This window comes from Bos mutus, chromosome 6, assembly GCF_027580195.1.
Source record: "Bos mutus isolate GX-2022 chromosome 6, NWIPB_WYAK_1.1, whole genome shotgun sequence".
Classification (NCBI taxonomy): domain Eukaryota; kingdom Metazoa; phylum Chordata; class Mammalia; order Artiodactyla; family Bovidae; genus Bos; species Bos mutus.
The window spans coordinates 98,038,729-98,061,898 of NC_091622.1; the positions used below are offsets into that span (position 1 = coordinate 98,038,729).

Sequence of the window (23,170 nt, forward strand, 5' to 3'; positions counted from 1 at the left end):
ATGCTCAAACTGCCGCACAATTGCACTCATCTCACACGCTAGCAATGTAATGCTCAAAGTTCTCCAAGCCAGGCTTCAACAGTATGTGAACTGTGAACTTCCAGATATTCAAGCTGGATTTAGAAAAGGCAGAGAAACCAGAGATCAAATTGCCAACAACCACTGGATCACTGAAAAAGCAAGAGAGTTCCAGAAAAACATCTACTCCTGCTTTATTTATTGACTATGCCAAAGCCTTTGACTGTGTGGATCACAACAAACTGTGGAAAATTTTTCAGGAGATGGGAATACCAGACCGCCTGACCTGCTTCCTAAGAAATCTGTATGCAGGTCAAGAAGCAGTGGTTAGAATGGGATATGGAACAACAGACTGGTTCCAAATCGGGAAAGAAGTACGTCAAGGCTGTATATTGTCACCCTGCTTATTTAACTTATATGCAGAGTACATCATGCAGAATGCCTGCCTGGATGAAGCACAAGCTGGAATCAGATTGTCGGGAGAAATATCAATAACCTCAGATATGCAGATGACACCACACTTACGGCAGAAAGCGAAGAAGAAATAAAGAGCCTCTTGATGAAAGTGAAAGAGGAGAGTGAAAAAGTTGACTTCAAACTCAACTTTCAAGAAACTAAGATCATGACATCTGGTCCTATCACTTCATGGCAAGTAGATGAAGAAACAATGGAAACAGTGAGAAACTTTATTTTCTTGGGCTCCAAAATCACTGTAGATTGTGACTGCAGCCATGAAATTAAAAGATGCTGGCTTCTTGGAAGAAAAGCTGTGACCAACCTAGAAAGTGAAAAAAGAAAGTGAAAGTCACTCACTTTCGTCGTGAGAAGTGTCCAACTCTTTGTGACCCCATGGAATTCTCCAGGGCAGAATACTGGAATGGGTAGCCTTTCCCTTCTGTAGGGTATCTTTCCAGCCCAGGGATCGAGCCCAGGTCTCCTGCATTGCAGGTGGATTCTTTAGCAGCTGAGCACCAACCAACCTAGACATCATATTAAAAAGCAGAGTCATTATTTACCAACAAAGGTCCATCTAGTCAAAGCTATGGTTTTTCCAGTAGTCAAGTATGGATGTGAGAGTTGGACCATAAAGCTCAGCCCCGAAGAATTGATGCTTTTGAACTGTGGTGTTGGAGAAGACTCTTGAGAGTCCCTTGGACTGCAAGGAGATCAAACCAGTCAGTCCTACAGGAAATCAGACCTGACTGTTCATTGGAAGGACTGATGCTGAAGCTGAAACTCCGAGTACTTTGGACATTTGATGTGAAGAGTTGTCTCATTGGAAAAGCCCCTGATGCTGGGAAAGATTGAAGGCAGGAGGAGAAGGGGATGACAGAGGATGAGATGGTTGGATGGCATCACCTGCCGGGGTCCAGCCCCGGCTGATTCAGGGTATGGCTGATTCAGGGTATTCGAAGGAGAGACGCCTAGGCGACTATTTATATGCTAATTAGAGATATAAAGAATAATAGAATGAGGATAGCTCAGTAGGAAAATTCAGTGGAGAAAAGAGGCTGAGTAGCTTGCTTTACGCGGGAGACCAATAAAACTTCAAGACAAGAAGTTTGCACCACTTACGTAGGCCGCAGGCGCCCTCTCGAATAGCGGAAGGTGCCTCAACCTAGACACCTGCTCAAGTGGGTCTTAGAAGCCCAGGCATAATTAGTAAGCATGGTGGGTTCCACGCTCCAGATGGAGACTTCAGCCAGAATGTGAAAAGAATGACATGGGGAGACCAAGCGCTGGTGAGCAAGGCCCATAGCTTTATTTTCAACAGGGGCTTATATACCCTAAGTTACACATAGAGGATAATAGGGGATGCAAAGTCAGCAGTTTTTGATCCTTATCAAAAACCAGGGTTTCTTTCCTGCAAATTTATCGTATACAAATGGTTTAGGTGATTTACATCATCTTCTGGCCAGAAGGCCTACTAACATTTTATGACTCTTGACAAAGACTTATCAACAAAGACTTATTTTCTCTAAGAGTAATTATTTTAAGGTTTGGCGCCATCTTCCGAAGATAAAATTGCATTCCTATAGGGTGGATGTGTAATGGGTTTACAACAAAGGAAAGAATTTATTACCTTAAGGGTCTAAAGTTACTAACACCAAGGCCACTACTTATTTTTTCTACATACCAACTATTAATTAATACACATTCAAGGATACAATTCAGGGGATGTGAAAACTTGGCAACAAACATTGGTTCATCAATGAAATCTTTTACTAGTTTTATTCTGACAGTTTCTAACTCTCTGAGAGGCTCTAAGCTATTTGAATATCTTAAGCTTCCTGTGCCTCTCGAGGCTGGGAGACTGTAAACAATCGTATGCATAGCTGTAGGAGTCCGGGTAAACTTGTCAGGCGAGTTAGAGAGCCATCTGAGGGGTTTGGATTTAAACACTCCTAATTGCCCAGGAACTTTATTAATTGGAGCTGTAAGTTAACTCTTTGACAGAGAGAGCGAGATGGTGGTGGGGGACAGCCCCCAGTAAAGTCAGAGGTGAGAGCACAAAGCAATAAAGTAGGCAGACTCTGGTTTTTTGGGGGGTAGATGCTCGAGAATATCCGGGTGGACTCCTGAGGCTCGATCCCGCCTTTGCGTTTGCCGAGCCTCCTTCCTCATGACCTTTGTCATGAGTGGAATGCCTCACCGGCTCCCAGCAATCACCGACTTGATGGATATGAGTTTAAGCAAGCTCCAGGAGTTGGTGATGGACAGACAGTCTTGGCATGCTGCAGTAGTCCTTGAGATTGCAAAAAGTTGGACACAACTGAGCAGCTGAAATGAACTGAAAGGCAGACAGAGCTAGTGCTCTTTATGGAACAGGAGAGGGAACTTCTGGGTCTAGGAGTGGAGTTAAGCTACCAGAAACCTTTGTTTGAAGAAGCTTTTTGCCTGAGACCTTTAACTGGAGGCACTCGAGTCATTGCTTCTGTAAATGTGATGGTGGGCTATGCTTTTAAGAGTGAAATAGTACGTACCTATTGAAATGTCTTTAAGGTTAGAAAACTGTTCCCCATCTTGTGATTATTGAGCAGTGGTGTGCACGCTGGCAGTTATAATCTATCTCAACTTTGTTAGCTCTTAATACTTGTATAGAAAGGGACCAACTTGTGTTTATTTCCTTTCTCTTCTCCTTATTGCTTTACAATTGTATTTGTGTTAGTAGAGAGTAAAGAATACCAAAGAGAGATTGGGATTGATGTGTGCACACTACCACGTGTAAAATAGATAGTTAGTGGGAAGCTGCTAGGTAGCACAGGGAGCTCAGCTCAGTGCTGTGTGATGACCTAGAGGGGTGGGATGGGGGTAGGCTGGGAGGGAGGCTCCAGGGGGAGGGTATATATGTATACTTATAGCTCATTCACGTTGTGGTACAGCAGAAATTAACACAATATTGTAAAGCAACTATATACCAGTTTTAAAAAATTTGCATGATTTAATTGAACCTAAAAGAAAAGATACCAAAGGGGATTCCCACCTCTCTTTTTGAAGGTATAATTTAGATCCTTTATTTTTCTTCACAGACTAAAAGAACATATTGCTCTTAAGGAAGAATTACCCATATTAATCTTTCCTGAAGGTGAGAAGTGGGATTGCTTACCAAGCTGTGGTTGATAACAACAGGTACCCGAAGTATATGGGGAGCTGGATTGTTCTGGAGTTGGCATTCTTAGTCCAGGTTTCTGCTGTCCTTCAGGAATGGCATGGCCTCTCTGAGCCAGTAATTCCCTGCTTTCTTATGAGGTTTGAAGGAAGTCATGGTACCTTTTTGATCTCAGAAGTTGTTTCTGGGTAATAAAATTTGATGGGCTTCCATGGTGGCCCAGATGGTGAAGAATGTGCCTGCAATGCAGGAGACTCGGGTTCGATCCCTGGGTTTTGAAAATCCTCTGGAGAAGGAAATGGCAACCCACTCCAGTATTCTTTGCTGGAGAATTCCATGGACAGAGGAGCCTGGTGGGCTACAGTCCATGGGGCCCCAAAGAGTTGGACATGACTGAATGACTAACAATTTCACTTTTAATGAACTTAGATAGGTATTGTCCATAACTTTATAAAGGTTCTTATTTTAAAATATATTGAAATTGCCGTCTGTTGTGAAGAAACTGTATCTCTAGAGTAGTCAACAATAAAGCAAAATTTGTTGTTAAACCTGCTTGCTGCTGGTGCTGCTGCTGCTGCTAAGTCGCTCCAGTTGTGTCCAACTCTGTGCGACCCCATAGACGGCAGCCCACGAGGCTCCCGTCCCTGGGATTCTCCAGGCAAGAACACTGGAGTGGGTTGCCATTTCCTTTTCCAATGCATGAAAGTGAAAGTAAAGTCACTCAGTCGTGTCCGACTCTTAGCGACCCCATGTACTGCATCCTCCCAGGCTCCTCCGTCCATGGGATTTTCCAGGCAAGAGTACTGGAGTGGGTTGCCATTTCCGTGTCCAGTGAAACCTGCTTAGAACTGTTGAATTACTACTAAACAGGAGTTGGAGAAGGCAATGGCAACCCACTCCAGTACTCTTGCCTGGAAAATCTCATGGGCAGAGGAGCCTGGGAGGCTGCAGTCCATAGGGTTGCTAAGAGTTGGACACGACTGAGCGACTTCACTTTCACTTTTCACTTTCATGCATTGGAGAAGGAAATGGCAACCCACTCCAGTGTTCTTGCCTGGAGAATCCCAGGGACGGCGGAGCCTGGTGGGCTGCCGTCTATGGGGTCGCACAGAGTTGGACACGACTGAAGCGACTTAGCAGCAGCAGCAAACAGGAGTTAATTTGTAAAATGATAGTATTTAAAATATCTGTAATTTTTAAAAAAGTCTGTAATTTTGATGTGACCTGAATATTTTAAATTATTTTATAACAAAATATTTCCTTTTTAAATTGACTGCTTTAAAAAATTTCACTCCCTACCGATGTCCTTATAGGAACTTGTATCAACAATACTTCAGTCATGATGTTTAAAAAAGGAAGCTTTGAAATTGGAGGAACCATCCATCCAGTTGCCATTAAGGTAAGACAGATTATTCACTCTCATACCCCTCCCTGCCAAAGACAGTGACTTGGTCACTTTATTTTGATATAATTTCAAACTTAAGATTTGCAAACATATGGAATACTTGTGTGCTCTTTGCTTCCCTGGTTGCTCAGACGGTAAAGAATCTGCCTGCAATGCAGGAGACACGAGTTTGATGCCTGAGTCGGGAGGATCCCCTGGGGAAGGAAGTGGCAACCCCCTCCAGTATTCTTGCCTGGAGAATTCCATGGACAGTGGAGGCTCATGGGCTACACAGTTTATGGGGTCACAAAAAGTTGGGCACAACCGAGCATGTGCTCTTTATTCATATCCACCTGTTGTTTACATTTGTCCTGTTTGCTTGATCCCTTTTTCCGGCTACTGATACGGATATAGGTAAGTAGCAGTTGGGGATTACTATGTGCCAAGCCAGTGTCTGCCTACTGAGGACACTGTGATGAGCAATCAGATACTATTCCTACTTTCACCCACCTTCCATGAAGTGGGCAGACAGATATTTAAGAATCATGTCAATAATCCTCCAGTCTAAGGGCTCTGAGGCTCTAGGCAGGGGGGTGGCCCGGCCTGGTTTATTCTTTATTTTTGTTCTTTTCTTTTGTGAAAAGTTTCACTGGAATATAGTTGATTTACAGGCTGTGTTAGTTTCAGGTGTTCCGCAAAGTGAATCCACTCAGTTATACATATATCCAGTCTTTTAAATTCTTTTCCCCTATAGGCTGTTATGGAGTATTGAGTAGACTTCCCTGTGCTATAGTAGGTCCTTATTAGTTACCTATTTTATATACAGTAGTGTGTTTATGTCAGTCTCCGTCTCCCAGTTTATCCGTCCCCGCCTTTACCCCCTGGTGACCATAGGTTGTTTTCTACGTCTTGTTTGCTCTTTGGATCCTTTACTTTACTTTTACTTTACTTTACTTTGGATCAAGTAAAGTAGCTTTTTTTTTTTTTGGCAGGGCGCAGGTCTGATAGATGTTTGGCCTGTCATGTACTGGCATGTAGAAGAGAAGCTGCCATTTAATTCCTAACTAGAATGCATTTTCTTTTCTCTTTTCACAGTATAATCCTCGGTTTGGTGATGCATTTTGGAACAGTAGTAAATACAACATTGTGAGCTACCTGCTTCGAGTGATGACCAGCTGGGCCATCGTCTGTGACGTGTGGTACATGCCCCCCATGACCAGAGAGGTATTGCATAGATAACAGGTGCTTTATCTAATCAGATGAGGGTGAGAAAACCTTTTCCTGCACATGTGGGTGTCTCCCTTCCTCACATCAGTTGAAGTTGGACTTTCTGCTTTCTCAGCAAGAGTCATTAAAAAAAAAATGTATCTAGCACTCTGCAAAGTCACGCTGATTTGAGATCAGGAGAATTCTTTTCCATAATAGTTTTTACCATTGTTGTTGGTTTATTGAACCTACAGATACTGTAGAATGTTGTGTCTTGAATAAGTCTAGTAAAGAGCATAATATATATATGTGATAAAGATATTAAAGAAAAACAGCACTGCATTTTCTTGATGGACAAATGATATTTGCTATAATTCAGAATAGAGCATATTTGAGTTAAAAATGTGAATATTATACTTTAAAACGAATCTAAGTGATTGTGAGACATTTGAAAGCATTGTTTGAGAACTCTGTCTTCAGGATGTACTGGTAATTTTTTATTCCAGGAAGGAGAAGACGCAGTCCAGTTTGCTAACAGGGTTAAGTCTGCTATTGCTGTACAAGGAGGATTGACTGAGCTTCCTTGGTAAGAAATTTTTCAGAAGTATTATTACTTTAAAAAAAGATGTCATTTATTATGCTTGTTAGCTGGAGGTTTAGCTGACACTGACAGTGGTTTATACAGCATAATGATGGCTTAAATAAGACAGAATTTTATCTCCCATACCTCATCATAGGCAGCCTAGACTGGTATAATAGCTCATTTTGTATTGATCTACCATCCTCAGTATGGTCCAAGATGACTGCCCAGTGAGTACAATAACATGAGTAGCAGGGAAGAACTAAAACAAGAAGGATGCGTTCATGTGTTTAAGAGCAAAAGCTGGAAGTTGGACTTACCACTTCCACTTCTATCTGTTGACTCGAACTCAAGTCATGTGATAACACCTTGCTGCAGAGGAGGCTCAGAAATGTAGTCTTTGTTCTACTTGGCCACATTAGTGGCTCAGTCATGTCCAACTCTTGGTAACCCCATGAACTGGGGCTTGCCAGGCTCCTCTGTCCATGTAGTTCTCCAGGCAAGAGTACTGGAGTGGGTTGCCATTTCTTTCTCCAGGGGATCTTCCTAACCCAGGGATTGAACCTGGGTCTCCTGCATTGCAGGCAGACTCTGTACTGTCAGAGCCACCGGGGAAGCTCCTGCTTGACCATATGCCTAACTAAAATTTAGGGATCTTTCACTGAAGAAGAAAGTGGGATTGGATTTGAGGGAAATGTATCTTTGAAGGCAGGGGGCAACTTACAAACTTGTTCTTATTTATCTCTAGCTGTAATTATATTAAAGAAAACTTAAAAACTTGACAGGAAATGAGTGAAATATTTTAAGTATGGATATCTATGGCTTTAGTTTTGTGTTTTTTTAAGAAAGAATATAGGTGAGAGTATTAATCTGATCAGGCTGCCAGAACAAGCTCCCGTAGACTGGGTGGCTTAAACGACAGAAATTTATTTTGTCTCATTGCTGAAGGCTGGAAGCTCTCTGGTGTGTCTTCTTACACAGGCACTGTTCCTGTCTTGAGGGCCCGTCCCTGATGACCTCATCTATACCTAACTGGCTCCTCAAAGCTCCATCTCCAAATACTGTATTATTGAAGGTTAGGGCTTCAGTACCTGAATTTTGGGGGGCACATGCAAACCTTTAGCCTGTGTCAGTGAGGGTTGAATATCCCTAGGTTATAATGGGAGATTAAATTTGTATATACACACAGACATTGTTTTAGCATATTTAGCACAAAAACAGTCCATTCGTTAAGTCCTGTGCATTTAATAAAGTCCCTGCTATCTATCTGTTTGGTGTTTTGAAAACACTTGACATGAGAAGTTCACTAGAGGCAATTTTGGGAGTGTCGTGGAGCAGGATGTGGCTAGCCAAGTTAGGATGTCAGCTAGGCAGCCAAAACCTTCTGAACCGGCAGAGGGACCCAGGACTGCTTAGGGATTAAGTCTATGGAAGAAGGGCTGCCTGCATTCTTATATATCCTTTAATGCAAGGGTGGGGAATATCTCTAAAATAATTTCATCAATTCACGTATCTTGAACACAACTAATTTCACCCACGAAAGTCTGTTTCTGTCATCTGTCATGCTAATTAACAAGCCACTAACTTCTGCAGTGAAAGTGAGTGAGTGAAGTCACTTAGTCGTGTCCGACTCTTTGCGACCCCATAGACTGTAGCCTGCCAGGCTCCTCCGTCCGTGGGATTTTCCAGGCAAGAGTACTGGAGTGGGGTGCCATTTCCTTCTCCAGAGGATCTTCCCGACTCAGGGATTGAACCCCAGTCTCCCACATTGTAGGCAGACACTTTACCGTCTGAGCCACCAGGGAAGCCCATTTTTAAATTCACTATGCTAATTAACAAAGCTTGGAAAGTTGATAGGAGATCAAGATAGTGGAAGCCTTATAGTAGCACCTCTGGAGGGTGGCCTTCTGATGAAATGCCTGGCTGACCACTCTGGGGCTATGAGTTCTTGATTCAGGGAAACTCCCTGAACTATGCTTAAGATAGATTAGGACTAACATTCTTATTACACTCTCTAAACTGGAATATGTGAAACTAAATTGCAGACATCCTACTGAAACCAATGACTCAGAGTGGGACTTCAGTCCACGTGGCCGGGACTTGAACCCTGCCTAAACCTAGACTGGGGCTTGAGCCCACGGTCTTTAAACTAGAATCACTCACCTGATGCCTGGGGTTACTGAGGCTCAGGCACTTTGTGTCTCAGTGCAGAAGAAATTCAGTAAGAGGCAAAGTGATAGGCAACAAGGAGATTTGTTGCTATAGGACAGTTGAGGAAATGCAAACGGGCGGGTTGCCTGTCCCACGATTTAAGTGGTCCACAATTTTATAATCAAAGGAAAATGAGGGAGAGGAAAAGATTGTCTTCTCTGAGTAGAGGTCACCATAGTAGCTAGTAGCTCAGTCGTGTCTGACTCTTTGCGACCCCATGGACTGTAGCCTATCAGGCTCCTCGTCTGTGGGATTTTCCAGGCAAGAGTGCTGGAGTGGATTGCCGTTTCCTTCGCCAGGGCATCTTCCCGACCCAGGAATTGAACCCAGGTCTCCCGCATTGCAGGCAGACGCTTTACCGTCTGAGCCACCAGGGAAGCCGTGGGTAGAGGTCAGGCTTACACCATTATCTCCTCCTTTGTATTGGGCAGGAGAGTGTCTGACCCTACAAGGTCAAACTGGGACTATCACAGCTTATTCAAATCAGTAGAAGAGTGGTAATGTTTTTCTTTCACCTAATGACCTGGGGAATGTCTCATGCTTTTTATTTATGGCTTTATAGCAAAACAAGCCTGCTTCATTCCATGATAATCCCATAGTTTTCTTGAGCAATCATTAACTTACAGTGGTCTCCCAAAATCGCCTAAGTTTCTCTGTCTGTCTGTAGTCCCATCCGAGACCTTTACAACTACCTGTTGTTGTTTAGTCCCTCAGTCACGTCTGACTCTTTGTGATTCCATGAACTGCAGCACTCCAGGCTTCCCTGTCCCTCACTATCTCCCAGAATTTGCTCAAACTCATGTCCATTGAGTCGGTGATGCCAACCAACAATGTCATTCTCTGTCGCCCTCTTCTTCTCCTGCCCTGTCTTTCCCAGCATGAGGGTTTTTTCCAATGAGTCAGCTCTTTGCATCAGGTGACCAAAGTATTGGGGCATATTCAAGGTTGATTTCCTTTAGGATTGACTGGTTTGATCTCCTTGCAGTCCAAGGGACTCTCATGAATCTTACTAGCACCACAATTTGAAAGCATCAGTTCTTTGGCGCTCAGCCTTCTTTATGGTTCAACTCTCATATCTGTACATGATGACACCACCCCTATGGCAGAAAGTGAAGAGGAACTAAAAAGCCTCTTGATGAAAGTGAAAGTGGAGAGTGAAAAAGTTGGCTTAAAGCTCAACATTCAGAAAACGAAGATCATGGCATCCGGTCCCATCACTTCATGGGAAACAGATGGGGAAATAGTGGAAACAGTGTCAGACTTTATTTTTGGGGGCTCCAAAATCACTGCAGATGGTGATTGCAGCCATGAAATTAAAAGACACTTACTCTGGAAGGAAAGTTATGACCAACCTAGATAGCATATTGAAAAGCAGAGACATTACTTTGCCAACAAAGGTCCATCTAGTCAAGGCTATGGTTTTTCCAGTGGTCGTGTATGGATGTGAGAGTTGGATTGTGAAGAAAGCTGAGCGCCGAAGAATTGATGCTTTTGAACTGTGGTGTTGGAGAAGACTCTTGAGAGTCCCTTGGACTGCAAGGAGATCCAACCAGTCCATTCTGAAGGAGATCAGTCCTGGGTGTTCTTTGGAAGGACTGATGCTAAAGCTGAAACTCCAGTACTTTGGCCACCTCGTGCGAAGAGCTGACTCATTGGAAAAGACTCTGATGCTGGGAGGGATTGGGGGCAGGAGGAGAAGGGGACAACAGAGGATGAAATGGCTAGAGGGCATCACCGACTCGATGGACATGGGTTTGAGTGAACTCTGGGAGTTGGTGATGGACAGGGAGGCCTGGTGTGCTGTGATTCATGGGGTTGCAAAGAGTCAGACACTACTGAGCGACTGAACTGAACTGAACTGAACTGAACTGGAAAAACCATAGCTTTGACTAGACGGACCTTTCTTGAGCAATCAGTCTCCCAAAGTTTCCTCGGATTCTGTATCTATCTATAGTCCCCTACTGGGACCTCTACAACTACCTGTGTAAGTATCCTATTTTATCCTAATCACTGCCATCAGGGAATGAGCAGGCTTACCAGTGCTCTAGTTTACAGATGTCTTAGTGACCCATGTTCATACGTATAACTGGCTTCCTCTTCCTCGTCCACTGTTTTCTATTCTTTATCTCCCTTCCTTTTACTTGACATCCTAACCCTGCTCCTGTCCTGAGGCCATTATGAAAAGCTTAGAGCTTTGGATCTGTAGCCTCAGATACCAAGAAAATGAAGAAAGCCTTGAGAAACAAAAAGAGCCTAAGGGAGTTAGCTCCAGGACAGACTGTCCTTAGCCAGATTGGCTTGAATAGCATGGCAGAAATGATCCTCGTAGTTTTTAAATTGCCTTTTATCAGGCTACATGCAGTCTTATAAGAAAAAAAAAGTTACTTTTAATTACCTAGACTCTTCTTTTAAAAGAAAATAAGTTCACTGCCTTTCCGGTTATATTTGTCATTTATCTGTTGGGTATGAATTAACATGTCTAGATTTCCGCCCCCTCCCCAGATTAAATGAGAACTTAATTGAAACATTTTTTAAAAAATTATTAGGTGACTATTTTTAAAATTTATTGATTTATTTTTGGCTCTGCTGGCTCGTTGCCGCAGGTGGGCTTTCTTTAGTTGGTGAGTAGGGGCTCTCTCTAGTAGCGGGGCATGAGTTTCTCATTGCAGTGGCTTCTCTTGTTGCAGATGTCAATTAAAAAAGATGCACCACGTGAGAGTTGCAAGTTAAGTTTTATTTAGGGTGAAATGAGGACTGTAGCCCAGGAGACAGCACCTCAGATTGCTCTGAGAGACTACTCCAAAGAGGTAGTGGGGGAAGGTCAGTATATAAGATTTTGGTGAATCAAGCACTTTACAAAAGGTTTATTGCTCATCATGAAGAGCTGATGTCATCGTGAAGGGACTTTTAGATTTTCTAGACATGAAGAGATTTTCTAGATATGAATCAGTTCCTAAAAATATCTAACTATCTAAAGGCCTGTTCTGTCAGATTCCGTGGAGCACAGAGTGCCTCACTGTCTACCCTAAACTCCCTCAGGGGTTGTTGAGTGTCAACAGCTGCAGCAGCACAGAGTTCAGTCTCCTCAGAGGCAGATGGCAAATGCTCTTGTTGATCAGTTCAGTTCAGTTCAGTCGCTCAGTCGTGTCTGACTCTCTGCAACCCCATGAATCGAAGCACACCAGGCCTCCCTGTCCATCACCAACTCCCAGAGTTCACTCAAACCCACGTCCAGCGAGTCGGTGATACCGTCCAGCCATCTCATCCTCTGTTGTCCCCTTCTCCTCCTCCCCTCAATCCCTCCCAGCATCAGAGTCTTTTCCAATGAGTCAACTCTTCGCATGAGGTGGCCAAAGTACTGGAGTTGCAGCTTTAGCATCAGTCCTTCCAAAGAACACCCAGGACTGATCTCCTTTAGAATGGACTGGTTGGATCTCCTTGCAGTCCAAGGGACTCTCAAGAGTCTTCTCCAACACCACAGTTCAAAAGCATCAATTCTTCGGCGCTCAGCTTTCTTCACAATCCAACTCTCACATCCATACACGACCACTGGAAAAACCATAGCCTTGACTAGATGGACCTTTGTTGGCAAAGTAATGTCTCTGCTTTTCAATATGCTATCTAGGTTGGTCATAACTTTCCTTCCAAGGAGTAAGTGTCTTTTAATTTCATGGCTGCAATCACCATCTGCAGTGATTTTGGAGCCCAGAAAAATAAAGTCTGACACTGTTTCCACTGTTTCCCCATCTATTTCCCATGAAGTGATGGGACCAGATGCCATGATCTTCGTTTTCTGAATGTTGAGCTTTAAGCCAACTTTTTCACTCTCCACTTTCACTTTCATCAAGAGGCTTTTTAGTTCCTCTTCACTTTCTGCCATAAGGGTGGTGTCATCTGCATATCTGAGGTTATTGATATTTCTCCTGGCAGTCTTGATTGCGGTTTGTGCTTCCTCCAGCCACTGGCAAATGCTCTTGGCAAGTGCCAGTCTGTGGTTGACACAGAGCGTGGGTTCTAGGCGCACAGACTTCAGTAGTTGCAGGACATGGGCTCACGAGTTCTGTGCACGGCTTAGTTGCCCCTTGGCATGTGGTATCCTCCCAGACCAGGGGTCTAACCTGTGTCCCCTGCATTGGTAGGTGGATTCTTAACCACTGGATCACCAGGGAAGTCCTCAACTGTATCATCTTAAACTGGCTTTTACATTCAGCTGCTGCCCTCCTTAAGTACTAAGATCTCCTGCCATTGCAAAGGGGAATTGAATAAAGCTTTGAAGTCTCTAGAGGGTGACGAGTCACAGTTGGAGTGCTTAGAGCAGTGGCTCAGATGGTAAAGCATCTGCCTGCAATGCGGGAGACCCAGGTTCCATCCCTGGGTCGGGAAGATCCCCTGGAGAGGGAAATGGCAACCCACTCCATTACTTCTGCCTGGAAAATTCCATGGATGGAGGAACCTGGTAGGCTACAGTCCATGGGATCCCAAAGAGTTGGACCCAACTGAGTGACTTCACTTTCACTTTCTTTAGAAGGGAGATGCTCAGGATTTTCAAGGACAGATGTCGCTAATTGATTTGTTGCCTGTTTTGGCCTGGACCTCAGAAAAGGAGGGATGGCTTTTCTTCTGGCTCTCCATTTCTTAGTTCTTACCAACCATCCTGGATGACATCACCGACTCAATGGACATGAGTTTGAGTAAGCTCTGGGAATTGGTGATGGACAGAGAAGCTGGGTGTGCTGTAGTCCATGGGGTCACAAAGAGTTGGACATGACTAAGTGACTGAACTGAACTGGTAACTCAGCTGGTAAAAAATCCGCCTACAATGCAGGAGACCCTGGTTTGATTCCTGTGTCAGGAAGATCCCCTGGAGATGGGATAGGCTACCCACTCCAGTAGTCTTGGGCTTTCCTGGTGGCTCAGACAGTAAAGAATCCACCTTGAATGCAGGAGACCTGGGTTTGATCCCTGGGTTGTAAAGATCCCCTGGAGGAGGGCATGGCAACCCACTCCAGTATTCTTGCCTGGAGAATCCCCACAGACAGAGAAGCCTGGTGGGCTACAGTCCATGGGGTCACAAAGAATTGGACTTGACTGAGCGACTAAGCACCGCACACATTGCTTTTATGTGAATTCTGAATAGTAAGAACTAAGAAAGGGAGGGAGAGCCAGAGGAAAGGCCATTCCTCCTTTTCTGAGGTCCAGGCCAAAACAGGCAACAAGTCAGTTAGCAACATCTCTCCTTGAGCAGCCAAAACAGGCAACAAGTCAGTTAACCAACATATGTTCTTGAGCAGATGCTGAGTGGTACCAGGGAAGCCCCTAAATGCTATGTATAGTGAGAAGCATCTCCTGTGGATAAAAGAGGCTCTTGTGGACAATTCTGGAGGTCTCATGACAACTTCTAACCTTATTTCATGGAAATTTCCAACAGCTGACCCCCTGGAAGATTTGTGGGCCAAAGTCCATTTTTAAAGTTGGGGACTTCGTGGTGGACCATGTCTTAGTTTTGACTCTAGATGCCTGAAGGTTACAGCGGACTCAGGCTGCCTTCTGTTTGTAGGTCAAGTTCCGTCTTCACGGCATTGAGTTCACTGGCTAACCTGTGAAACACCCATCATCATTAGAGAGCACTTGGTAAACATTCATGCTTAGCTGGGTTAAAATTAAACAGGCAGAGAATAAAGTAAGCACCTTCTTGGTCCATGGTCTCCTGGGAATTAAAATCTAAAGTGTGAGATTAGGAGAGAGTGGATCCAGATAATCCAGTCTTCTTCCAGGTCTTCCAGCTTGTTTCTTTGTATTGTCAAAAGGAGGAAAGACATACACAATCCTTTTAACTTTGGCAGGTCTGATTTTTACCACCCTGGAGAGAGTTCAAAGATTCCTAGGCTCTGAATTAAGGAATGCTGCTTACATAGGCACTGTGATTGGTTGAATGCCATTTATGTTTTTGTTGCTTGTTTTATTTTAGTCTCTTTTGGAATATGGAAGATTATCAATACTTACAATAGAGCACTTTGAATCAAAACATGACTTGTTAGACACAGGATTAGATTTGAATCATGAGCACATTTCTTTTTGAGGAATTTACCCCACCCCCAGCCCCACACATAGCACCTTCATCATTTCTTATATGTGTATTTATAGTGAGACCAGGGAAGCCCAGTAACTCAGACGGTAAAGCATCCGCCTGGAATGCAGGAGACCTGGGTTTGATACCTGGGTCGAGAAGATCCCCTGGAGAAGGAAATGGCAACCCACTCCAGTGTTCTTGCCTGGAGAATCACATGGACAGAGGAGCCTGGTGGGCTACAGTCCGTGGGATTGCAAAGAGTCGGACATGACTGAGCGGCTAACATACACATAGGCTGATTTAGATGAAAAAGTCTAGTACTTGGCTTTCCTTGGGGAAAAAGATAAACAGTCCAAGTTTTAATATAGCATCCAAATATGGAAGATAGCAGCCCTAACTTCTAAAAAAGAAACTGAGCCGTGAAATTGTGCTTAATTCTTACCAAACATCAAAGAGATTGTTCCTTCCTTGAAGTAACACAGGTCTGGTTAAGCGGTAGAACAGAGACTGAAATCTGGGTCTTTCTGCTTCCAAATCCATTGTACTTTGCCTCCGCTCTGAGCATCTGTTCAATGCCATGGCACTGTGCAGAATGTATGAGTAGGTAGCCCTTTGACATCATTGCTGGAAGTATTTATGTGTCTTTCTATTCTCAGGGATGGAGGGCTGAAGAGAGCCAAGGTGAAGGACACCTTTAAGGAAGAGCAGCAGAAGAATTACAGCAAAATGATTGTGGGCAATGGATCTCTCAAGTCGGAACTGGACTGAATGCCATCCAGGCTTTCCAGAGCTAGTCCTTAGAGATGCAATGGGGTGGATTTTTTTTTTTTTTTTTGGCGAGGGGAGGAAGGGAGTGCGTTGTTTTGTTTTACTTTTTTTTTTTTTAATTGTTAACCTTTTCTACAGGATGGTTGTCTCTACCTCCTCGTGCCAGAGGCGGAACCCACGGTGCCCTTCTTGGCTTTTGTTGTTATAGCATTAGCCGCATCAACTGTAAAGTAGTGTACTGAGTTTGAACTGATTCTGCCTTTTGTGAAATGACTGTGGCCTTGTGGATTGAATGAAGTATTTGTACTGGAAAAAGTTCTTCTAAAACACTTTGGGAACTCATTGAGAGGGCAGTTCTCAAGAAAATACCCCAAACTTTGTTCATGATTTGTTTTCACACGCCCTTCCCTTCCCACTTTCCTTAATCACTCAAACAAGGATTGCACATTCGGTTCGAATGGCTGTCATGGTTTTGTTCTACTACAAGGTTGAAAAGGAAAATGGAAGACAGTCTTTAGGAGAATGGACAGCTTTGTGGCCCCTTGATCTCAAAGTTGAAAGGAAATTAAATATTTTTTACTGGCGTGTTAGAAGAGACATCCTATTTGGTGAGCCTTACCAAAGAAAAGTGAATCCCCGTTACAGTGAGTGCATATTTATATGTAGGTGACTTTCAAATAGACCTATGTTAGCCAGCAACTCGCGATAAAGCTTTTAGTTTTCCAAGTTTCTATAGTAAAGATCTCTACCTGACGCCTCTCCCATCTGCTCATTTGTTTGATCCGTGTCACCAAACACATTTCAAAGAGGAAGAGCCTCTGACAACCACCACCAACCGCACTGAGTGTCTTCCGCAGAGGTGGGGGTGTTGTGAGTGAAGTGGGTGGCGCTGTTCCTCCCCCATCACCCCTTTGTCCTTTAGTTCAGAACTTTCCCATTTTCTTAAACAGGAAAATAAGTGACAGAATTACCTTTTGGAATCTGAGCCTTAAATCTTTCAAAGGGGAAAATCAGTGTTTCCCGACTGTGCAGCATAAGCAACGTTGATAGCAATATAGTGCCATCAGAGTGTTATTTCTCTTCTGGGAACCATGTACAAAATGTGACACTGTCTTACGGTGAATATAAATAAATTCTATATTTCTAAACGTGTGTTGTGTTATTTTCTCCATACCTCAACTCTCTTGCCGCCTTTTGATTTTTGAGTAAGTTAAATTTTTTCACATTATAATCAAGGATTGTTTGTTTTTTCATTTCAGTGATATAGTTAGATTTTATTAGACTGCAATGGCTGGAAAATGAGAAACATGGACCGTTGGTTTTGGTGTGTTTTTTTCCTCTTTTTTTTTTTTTAAGCTGAGTTTGTCTGGACTCTGACTCTTGGACCTTGTCTTGCGCAAAGACAGAGACTTGGGTTGTTTTGCAAATGAACACAGGCCCTTCTCTCTTAACTGAGATAGGCCTGCCCCAGCACTATCAGGGTGTATTCTCCTCAAGCTGCATGGATTTGATCCCAAAGGAAAATTTGTGAACAGGTGACCATCACGGTCAGCTAGCCTTCTCTTCTCGCTTCCCCCCATCTTTTTCCTTTGTTCTTGCTTTAACCTTTGGCCCCACACCCCCAAAAAACTCTCTTGGGAGGTAAGCTTTGACCTCAAATCAGTGAATTTGTATGTTGCAGTGACTCTTAAAAGATTTCCTTTTCTTTTTGCTTGTCATATTCAATACAGCTTGAATTAATAAACTCATTTTATTAATTAGGTCAATTCTCAGGAAAGTTGGAAGAACAATTAACAGTTGTTTTGTTTGGCTACTGATAATATGTATCTTTCCAAGGGTACCATGAAAGCAATAATGCTATCACATATTCACTAGAAAATCTAATGCTATTGTTTTATCAGAATATAATTGCTTTACAATGTTGTCTTAGTTTCTGCTGTACAAGGTGAATCAACTATATGTATACGTATATCCCCTCCCTCGAGCCTCTCTCCTCTGCAAAACCCGCCATTCCACCCCTATAGGTCATCACAGAGCACCAGAACCTTTGTCTTGTAAGTTTTTGACTTACACAACTAGTTTTCAAGTTGCTTTAGGAATTACAGTATTACTGAAAACATGTTTTTAGAAAGCAAATACTGCTCAGATTTAGTTCATGTTCCCTAGAACACCTTTTTTTTTTTTTTTCATTTTTGACTTGCCTTTCTTTATATTATTTTATGCCCACTTTAGAAATATTATTCCTGGGACTTCTGTAACTATTGGTGTATGAAGGGTAAGCAGGATTTGGTAGAAAAAAATTCCATTAGATAAGCCCTTTCATCTAACACAGATTCATTCATTGAGTCTTGTGATGGGCCATCACCTAAAAAAATGCGATGGCCCTTTTTTATTCCTACCCTTTGTCTTGGTGACCTTTATAGACACTGGGTTTCAGGAACACCAAGGGTTTCTGAAACATCCTGGCACATACTGGGATTCGATGAGCAGCCATGTCTGAATGAGCAAATAATCCTCAGAGCATAGGGGAAACAGTCCTGGTTCACAGCCTGGAGCAAAGACCAGTGGTGAGGAAAGTTTTCTAGTAGAGGCAGACTTGCCAAGGTCTAGTCGACTTGGTGATTTGCACGTGCTGCATTTCGGGCACTCTATTGATATCTGGAAATACACAATAAGGGCTGTTGGTTTATCGTGACTACAGATAATGTACTGGGGTCATGAGGGCCGCCTCTGGACCAGAGTTGCTCTCAATAGCTGTTTCTGAAATATGGTACTTTTTAAAATGTGGTACTGCAGATCTAACCTGTTTCTTGGTGAGTCTAGTGGCTTATGATGGGAGACCACAGGGAGGATGAGGTGTGAAAACAAGGGACCCTATTAGGAACTTGACAAAAGCTGTATGCATGCTTTTTTTTTTTTTGAATACTGGGTTCCAATGGATTGATGCTACTGGTGTTTGATGTTATTTTTGGAGTAATGGTTAAGATGAGATAAAGAGTCATAAAGACATTTTCTAATTGTGACTGTAGCACTAATCAGCTTTTCAGCCTTTGACCAATTACTGCTCTGATTCTCATTTGTCTTCTATTTATTGTGAAATTCTAGAGCACACACAAATGTATGTGTGTGCGCTTATGTGCAGGTATCCTTTAAGGGCAATGATAAAAACACATACTTTGTTATTGGCATATTTGTTACCAAGCCAATAAGTAGAACATGACTGTATCCTGGAAGGCATGAAAAATTCACCAACTGTTATTCCATTTATAGTCAATGGACAGTAGGGTTCTTTTTAGTGTATTGAGACATGCTTGTGTATCTCTTGGTAGACATGCTACGGACTTTCTCTAGTTGTATGTATAGTAGGAATTGTTCTAGGGTAGGGTATAAATATTTCAACTTCAGCGTTGAAACAGCCATACATTTTCAAAAAGGTGTACCATTTTACACAAATTATACTATCAGCACTACATGAAAGCAACATTTACGTTTAGTGTAGTAATATTTAAATTGTATTTTTAATCTTAATTTTGTGCTTTCTTGTTGTTTGTTGTTTTGTCACTAAATCATGTCCAACTCTTCTGCAACCCTGTGGATTGTAGCCTGCCAGGCTCCTCTGTCCATGGGATTTTCCAGGCAAGAATACCAGAGTGGGTTACCATTTCCTTCTCCAGGGGATCTTCCCAGACTAGGGATTGACTTCGAATCTTCTGCATTGGCAGGCAAGTTTTTTACCACTGAGCCACCAGGGAAGCCCTGTTTTCTTTCTTACATTTTTAAAAATAGCTCTCTCCTTGCCCTTTTTTGGATTTATTTCTTTTTCCATTTTCTCTACTGAAGTTGGGGTTTAATGGTCTTGTTTGTTTTCGTCTGTGGTTACGTTATAAATTTCAACTTGCCAAGGTCTAAAATTGATCACTATCCTTACACTCATGAATGAAACAGGGACTTAGAATTTCAGTCATTCATTCCTTCTATGAATTTATATGAATGCATTTAAATTGCTTATATAATCACAAAATATCATAATCATTGTTGCCATCGTAATCTTTTTTGTAATTTTACACAGTGTTTACCCATCTGTTGACTACTTTGTATTCCTTACCTCCTTTATCTCAGTCCTTCCATGTGGGATCATTTTCTGAATGAGAGTCTCTTGGTGGCAAATTGGGTTTTTGTTTTTCTGAATGTTTTATTTATTTGTATACATTCTTGAAAGTTTTTGCTAGATGTAGAAGTTTATGTTCATATCAAGTTATTTTTCTCTAATGACGTTAAGGATCATCCCATAGTTGCTACTGAGAAGTCAGCTATGAGGCATGAGTATTACTTCTTTGAAGGTGGTGTTTCTTTGAGCATATGTAAGGTGACTTGTGTTTGTTCTTTTACCACTTGCCTGTGATGTACTCAGTGTGAGTCTCTTGTTATCTATCTTGCTTGTGACTTGACTTCTCATCTGTGGTTTAGTATTTTTCATCAATTCTCAGATATTCCTTTCCATAATGTTTCTGTCCCACTTGCCCTCTCCTGTCTTTTTAGAAGTCTGATTAAGCAAGTGCTAGACTTTCTCACTGTATCCTGTATGTCTCTTAATCTCTCTTTTTTATACTTTCCATTTCTTTGCCTCTAGCTAGACTTCTTTCTGGACAATCTTATGATTGTACCATTTCACTAATTCTTTACTTCTGCCTAATTTGCTGTTCTCTCCCTTCATTGAGTCTTTAATTTCAGTTTTTATATTTTTCATTTTTATGAGTTATATTTCTTTTTATTTTTCATTTTAATTTTTATGAGGCTGCAAGGTATTTTATTACTTGAAGGTTTTAAAATATAGTTCTCTATAGGGCGTATTGCTTAAAAATCACAGTGTTTAATATTTTTTTATTAAAATATGGTTTTATATTCATTTCAGTTTTACAGCATAGTGATTCAATATTTTTACAGATTATACTCCATTAAAAATTGTTACAAGACGTGCTTATCCTTGTTGCTTATCTGTTCTATACACAGTAGTTTGGGTCTGTTCATTTCATACCCTCAATTTGTCCTTCCCCCTTTCCTCTCCACGTGGGTAATCACTAATTTGTTTTCTAGACCTGTTAGTCTATTTCTGTTTTGCATATACATTTATTTGTTCTTTTTTTTTGTCTAAATTGCAGTGTAGTTGATTTATAATGTGTTTCAGGTGTATAGCCAAGTGATTCAGTTATTCACATATCTATATCTGCATCTATATGTCTGTTTCAGATTCTTTTCTAAGTTATTATAAGATTGAATATAGTTCCTTGTGTATTTGGTTCTTTTTCAAGAGTGCTTACTCTTCAGTAAGTTTCGGAGCATCTTACACATACAGATTTTATATGTTTTTCTACCTATTCCAAAGTCTTACATCTTTCTTGAGTCTGAGTCTTTTTTTTCCCCCCCTGTGGCTTCTCATTAAGGGAGTCATTTCTTGTGTGTTTAGAGAGTTTTCATGATGATGTCATCTTTGGAATATTTATCTTCAAGCTTCAGGCCTTCAGATGAAGGATAAGCAAACTATAGCCCATAGGCTGGACCTTGTGCAATATTTTTTAAAGATTTTTAAGATTTTATTGGAAGACAGCCACACCTGTTTGTTCACTCACTGTCTGTTTGCTTCTGTGCTACAACTGCAGAGCTGAGCAGTTGCAACAGTGACCGGATCACCCACAATGCCTAAAATATTTACTCTCTGGCCCTTCACCTGGAATGGTTTGTCTACCTCTGTTCTAGGGTACAGTCAACCTGGCACCACTTTATACTGACTAGCTTGAGACTTACTGAACCGTGTATATAGTGAGAATGTGGCTTGTCAACCCAAATGAGGTCATCTGGTGGTTTTGAATTCTCTGCCTAATGTTTTTGAGATTCGTCCATATTGTTATGTTTATGAGTAATTCTTTTCTTTTAATTGCCAAGTGGTTTTAAATCCTTAGGGAGAAATTATTTTTCCCTTTCACTTAGCACTAAGGTTTGACACAGGCAATTTATTGGGCTGGCATCTGGGAGTGAAGGATGGGTGATTTCTTCTTTCTCCTTACTTAAAAGATGTGGTCCTTTGAGATCCCACCCTTCAGGGAAAGAGTTTCTACTAGACTTCTCACCATGGGCTGGCCTTCAACTTTTTATCTGGTCCCTTAGGTCCTTGTTGTTGTTCAGTCGCTCAGTTGTGTCCGACTCTGTGATCCCGTGGACTGTAGCATGCCAGACTTCCCTGTCCTCTACTATTTCGCAGAGTTTGCTCAAACTAATGTCCACTGAGTCAGTGATGCCATCCAACCATCTCATCCTCTGCCGCCCCTTCTTCTCTTGCCCTCAGTCTTTCCCAGCATCAGGTCTTTTCCAAAGAGACAACTCTTCACATCAGGTGGCCAAAGAATTAAAGCTACAGTTCAGCATCCATCCTTGCAATGAATATTCAGGATTGATTTCCTTTAAAATTGATTGGTTTGATCTCCTTGCTGTCCAAGGGACTCTCAAGAGTCTTCTCCAACACCACAGTTTGAAAGCATTGATTCTTCTGCACTCAGCCTTCTTTATGGTCCCTGAGGCTCTGGAAACCACTGCTCAAGCTTGCTTGGCTCAGCCAACACCCTCAAGATGAAGGCCAATAGCTGGCCTCTCCAGTCTGCTTATCTTCCGAGGTAATGTATCTTCCTCCAGTCTTTGGCATGAGTACCTTCTTGCTAGTTAATGTGCTGTGCTGTGCTTAGTCGCTCAGTTGTATATGACTTTTTTCAACCCCACAGACTGTAGCCCACCAGGCTTCTCTGTCCATGGGGATTCTCCAGGCAAGAATACTGGAGTGGGTTGCCATTGCTAGATAATGGAAGTAGTCAAAACAGTTTTCTTTTATCATATAAAAAGAGGATGGGTGCATGTTGGTAGAAATAAGAGTTCTAGAAAGCAATAGCTTTCTAAAAAGTTTCTCTGAGTCATTTTAATATAAAGAGCAGAGCACTTCCTTTAGGATTAGAACTTAATTTACAAATTAAGTACTGTGCTGAAGGTTTTTTGTAAGATGAAGTGATAAACAAGAAGATACGGACCAACACAGGAAAGCTCTGAGAAACTTAACAGTCACATTGCATATGATAACCTAATGGCATGACGGCAGCTGAAAGCAGGTGCAGTGGTATTTTCTGAATTTTTGGCTGAATGACAAGGTCTCTGACTGTCTATGGTCTGAGTTGACGTGGGCCGAAGTCCCTTCAAAGCCTTTGATTGCTCTTTACAGGGGTCAAAAATCTCCTTGATGGGTGCCCCCTGCTGTTGTAGGAAGCATACAGCAGTTCTGGCTAC

General features: G+C 42.2%; 1 protein-coding gene across 3 annotated transcripts in view; it reads left to right on the plus strand.

The window, feature by feature from the left end:
* Positions 1-16,995, plus strand: part of GPAT3 (glycerol-3-phosphate acyltransferase 3) — a 72,565-nt gene extending 55,570 nt beyond the window's left edge. For all 3 annotated transcript variants that reach the window (XM_070372632.1, XM_005906494.3, XM_070372633.1), the window contains 5 exons: positions 3,549-3,604; positions 4,942-5,027; positions 6,108-6,236; positions 6,725-6,804; positions 15,736-16,995. In XM_070372632.1, coding sequence (XP_070228733.1) covers positions 3,549-3,604; positions 4,942-5,027; positions 6,108-6,236; positions 6,725-6,804; positions 15,736-15,847 — 463 coding nt within the window. In that variant the 3' untranslated portion in view covers positions 15,848-16,995. The remainder of the gene's footprint in view (positions 1-3,548; positions 3,605-4,941; positions 5,028-6,107; positions 6,237-6,724; positions 6,805-15,735) is intronic.
* Positions 16,996-23,170: the final 6,175 nt, after the last annotated feature.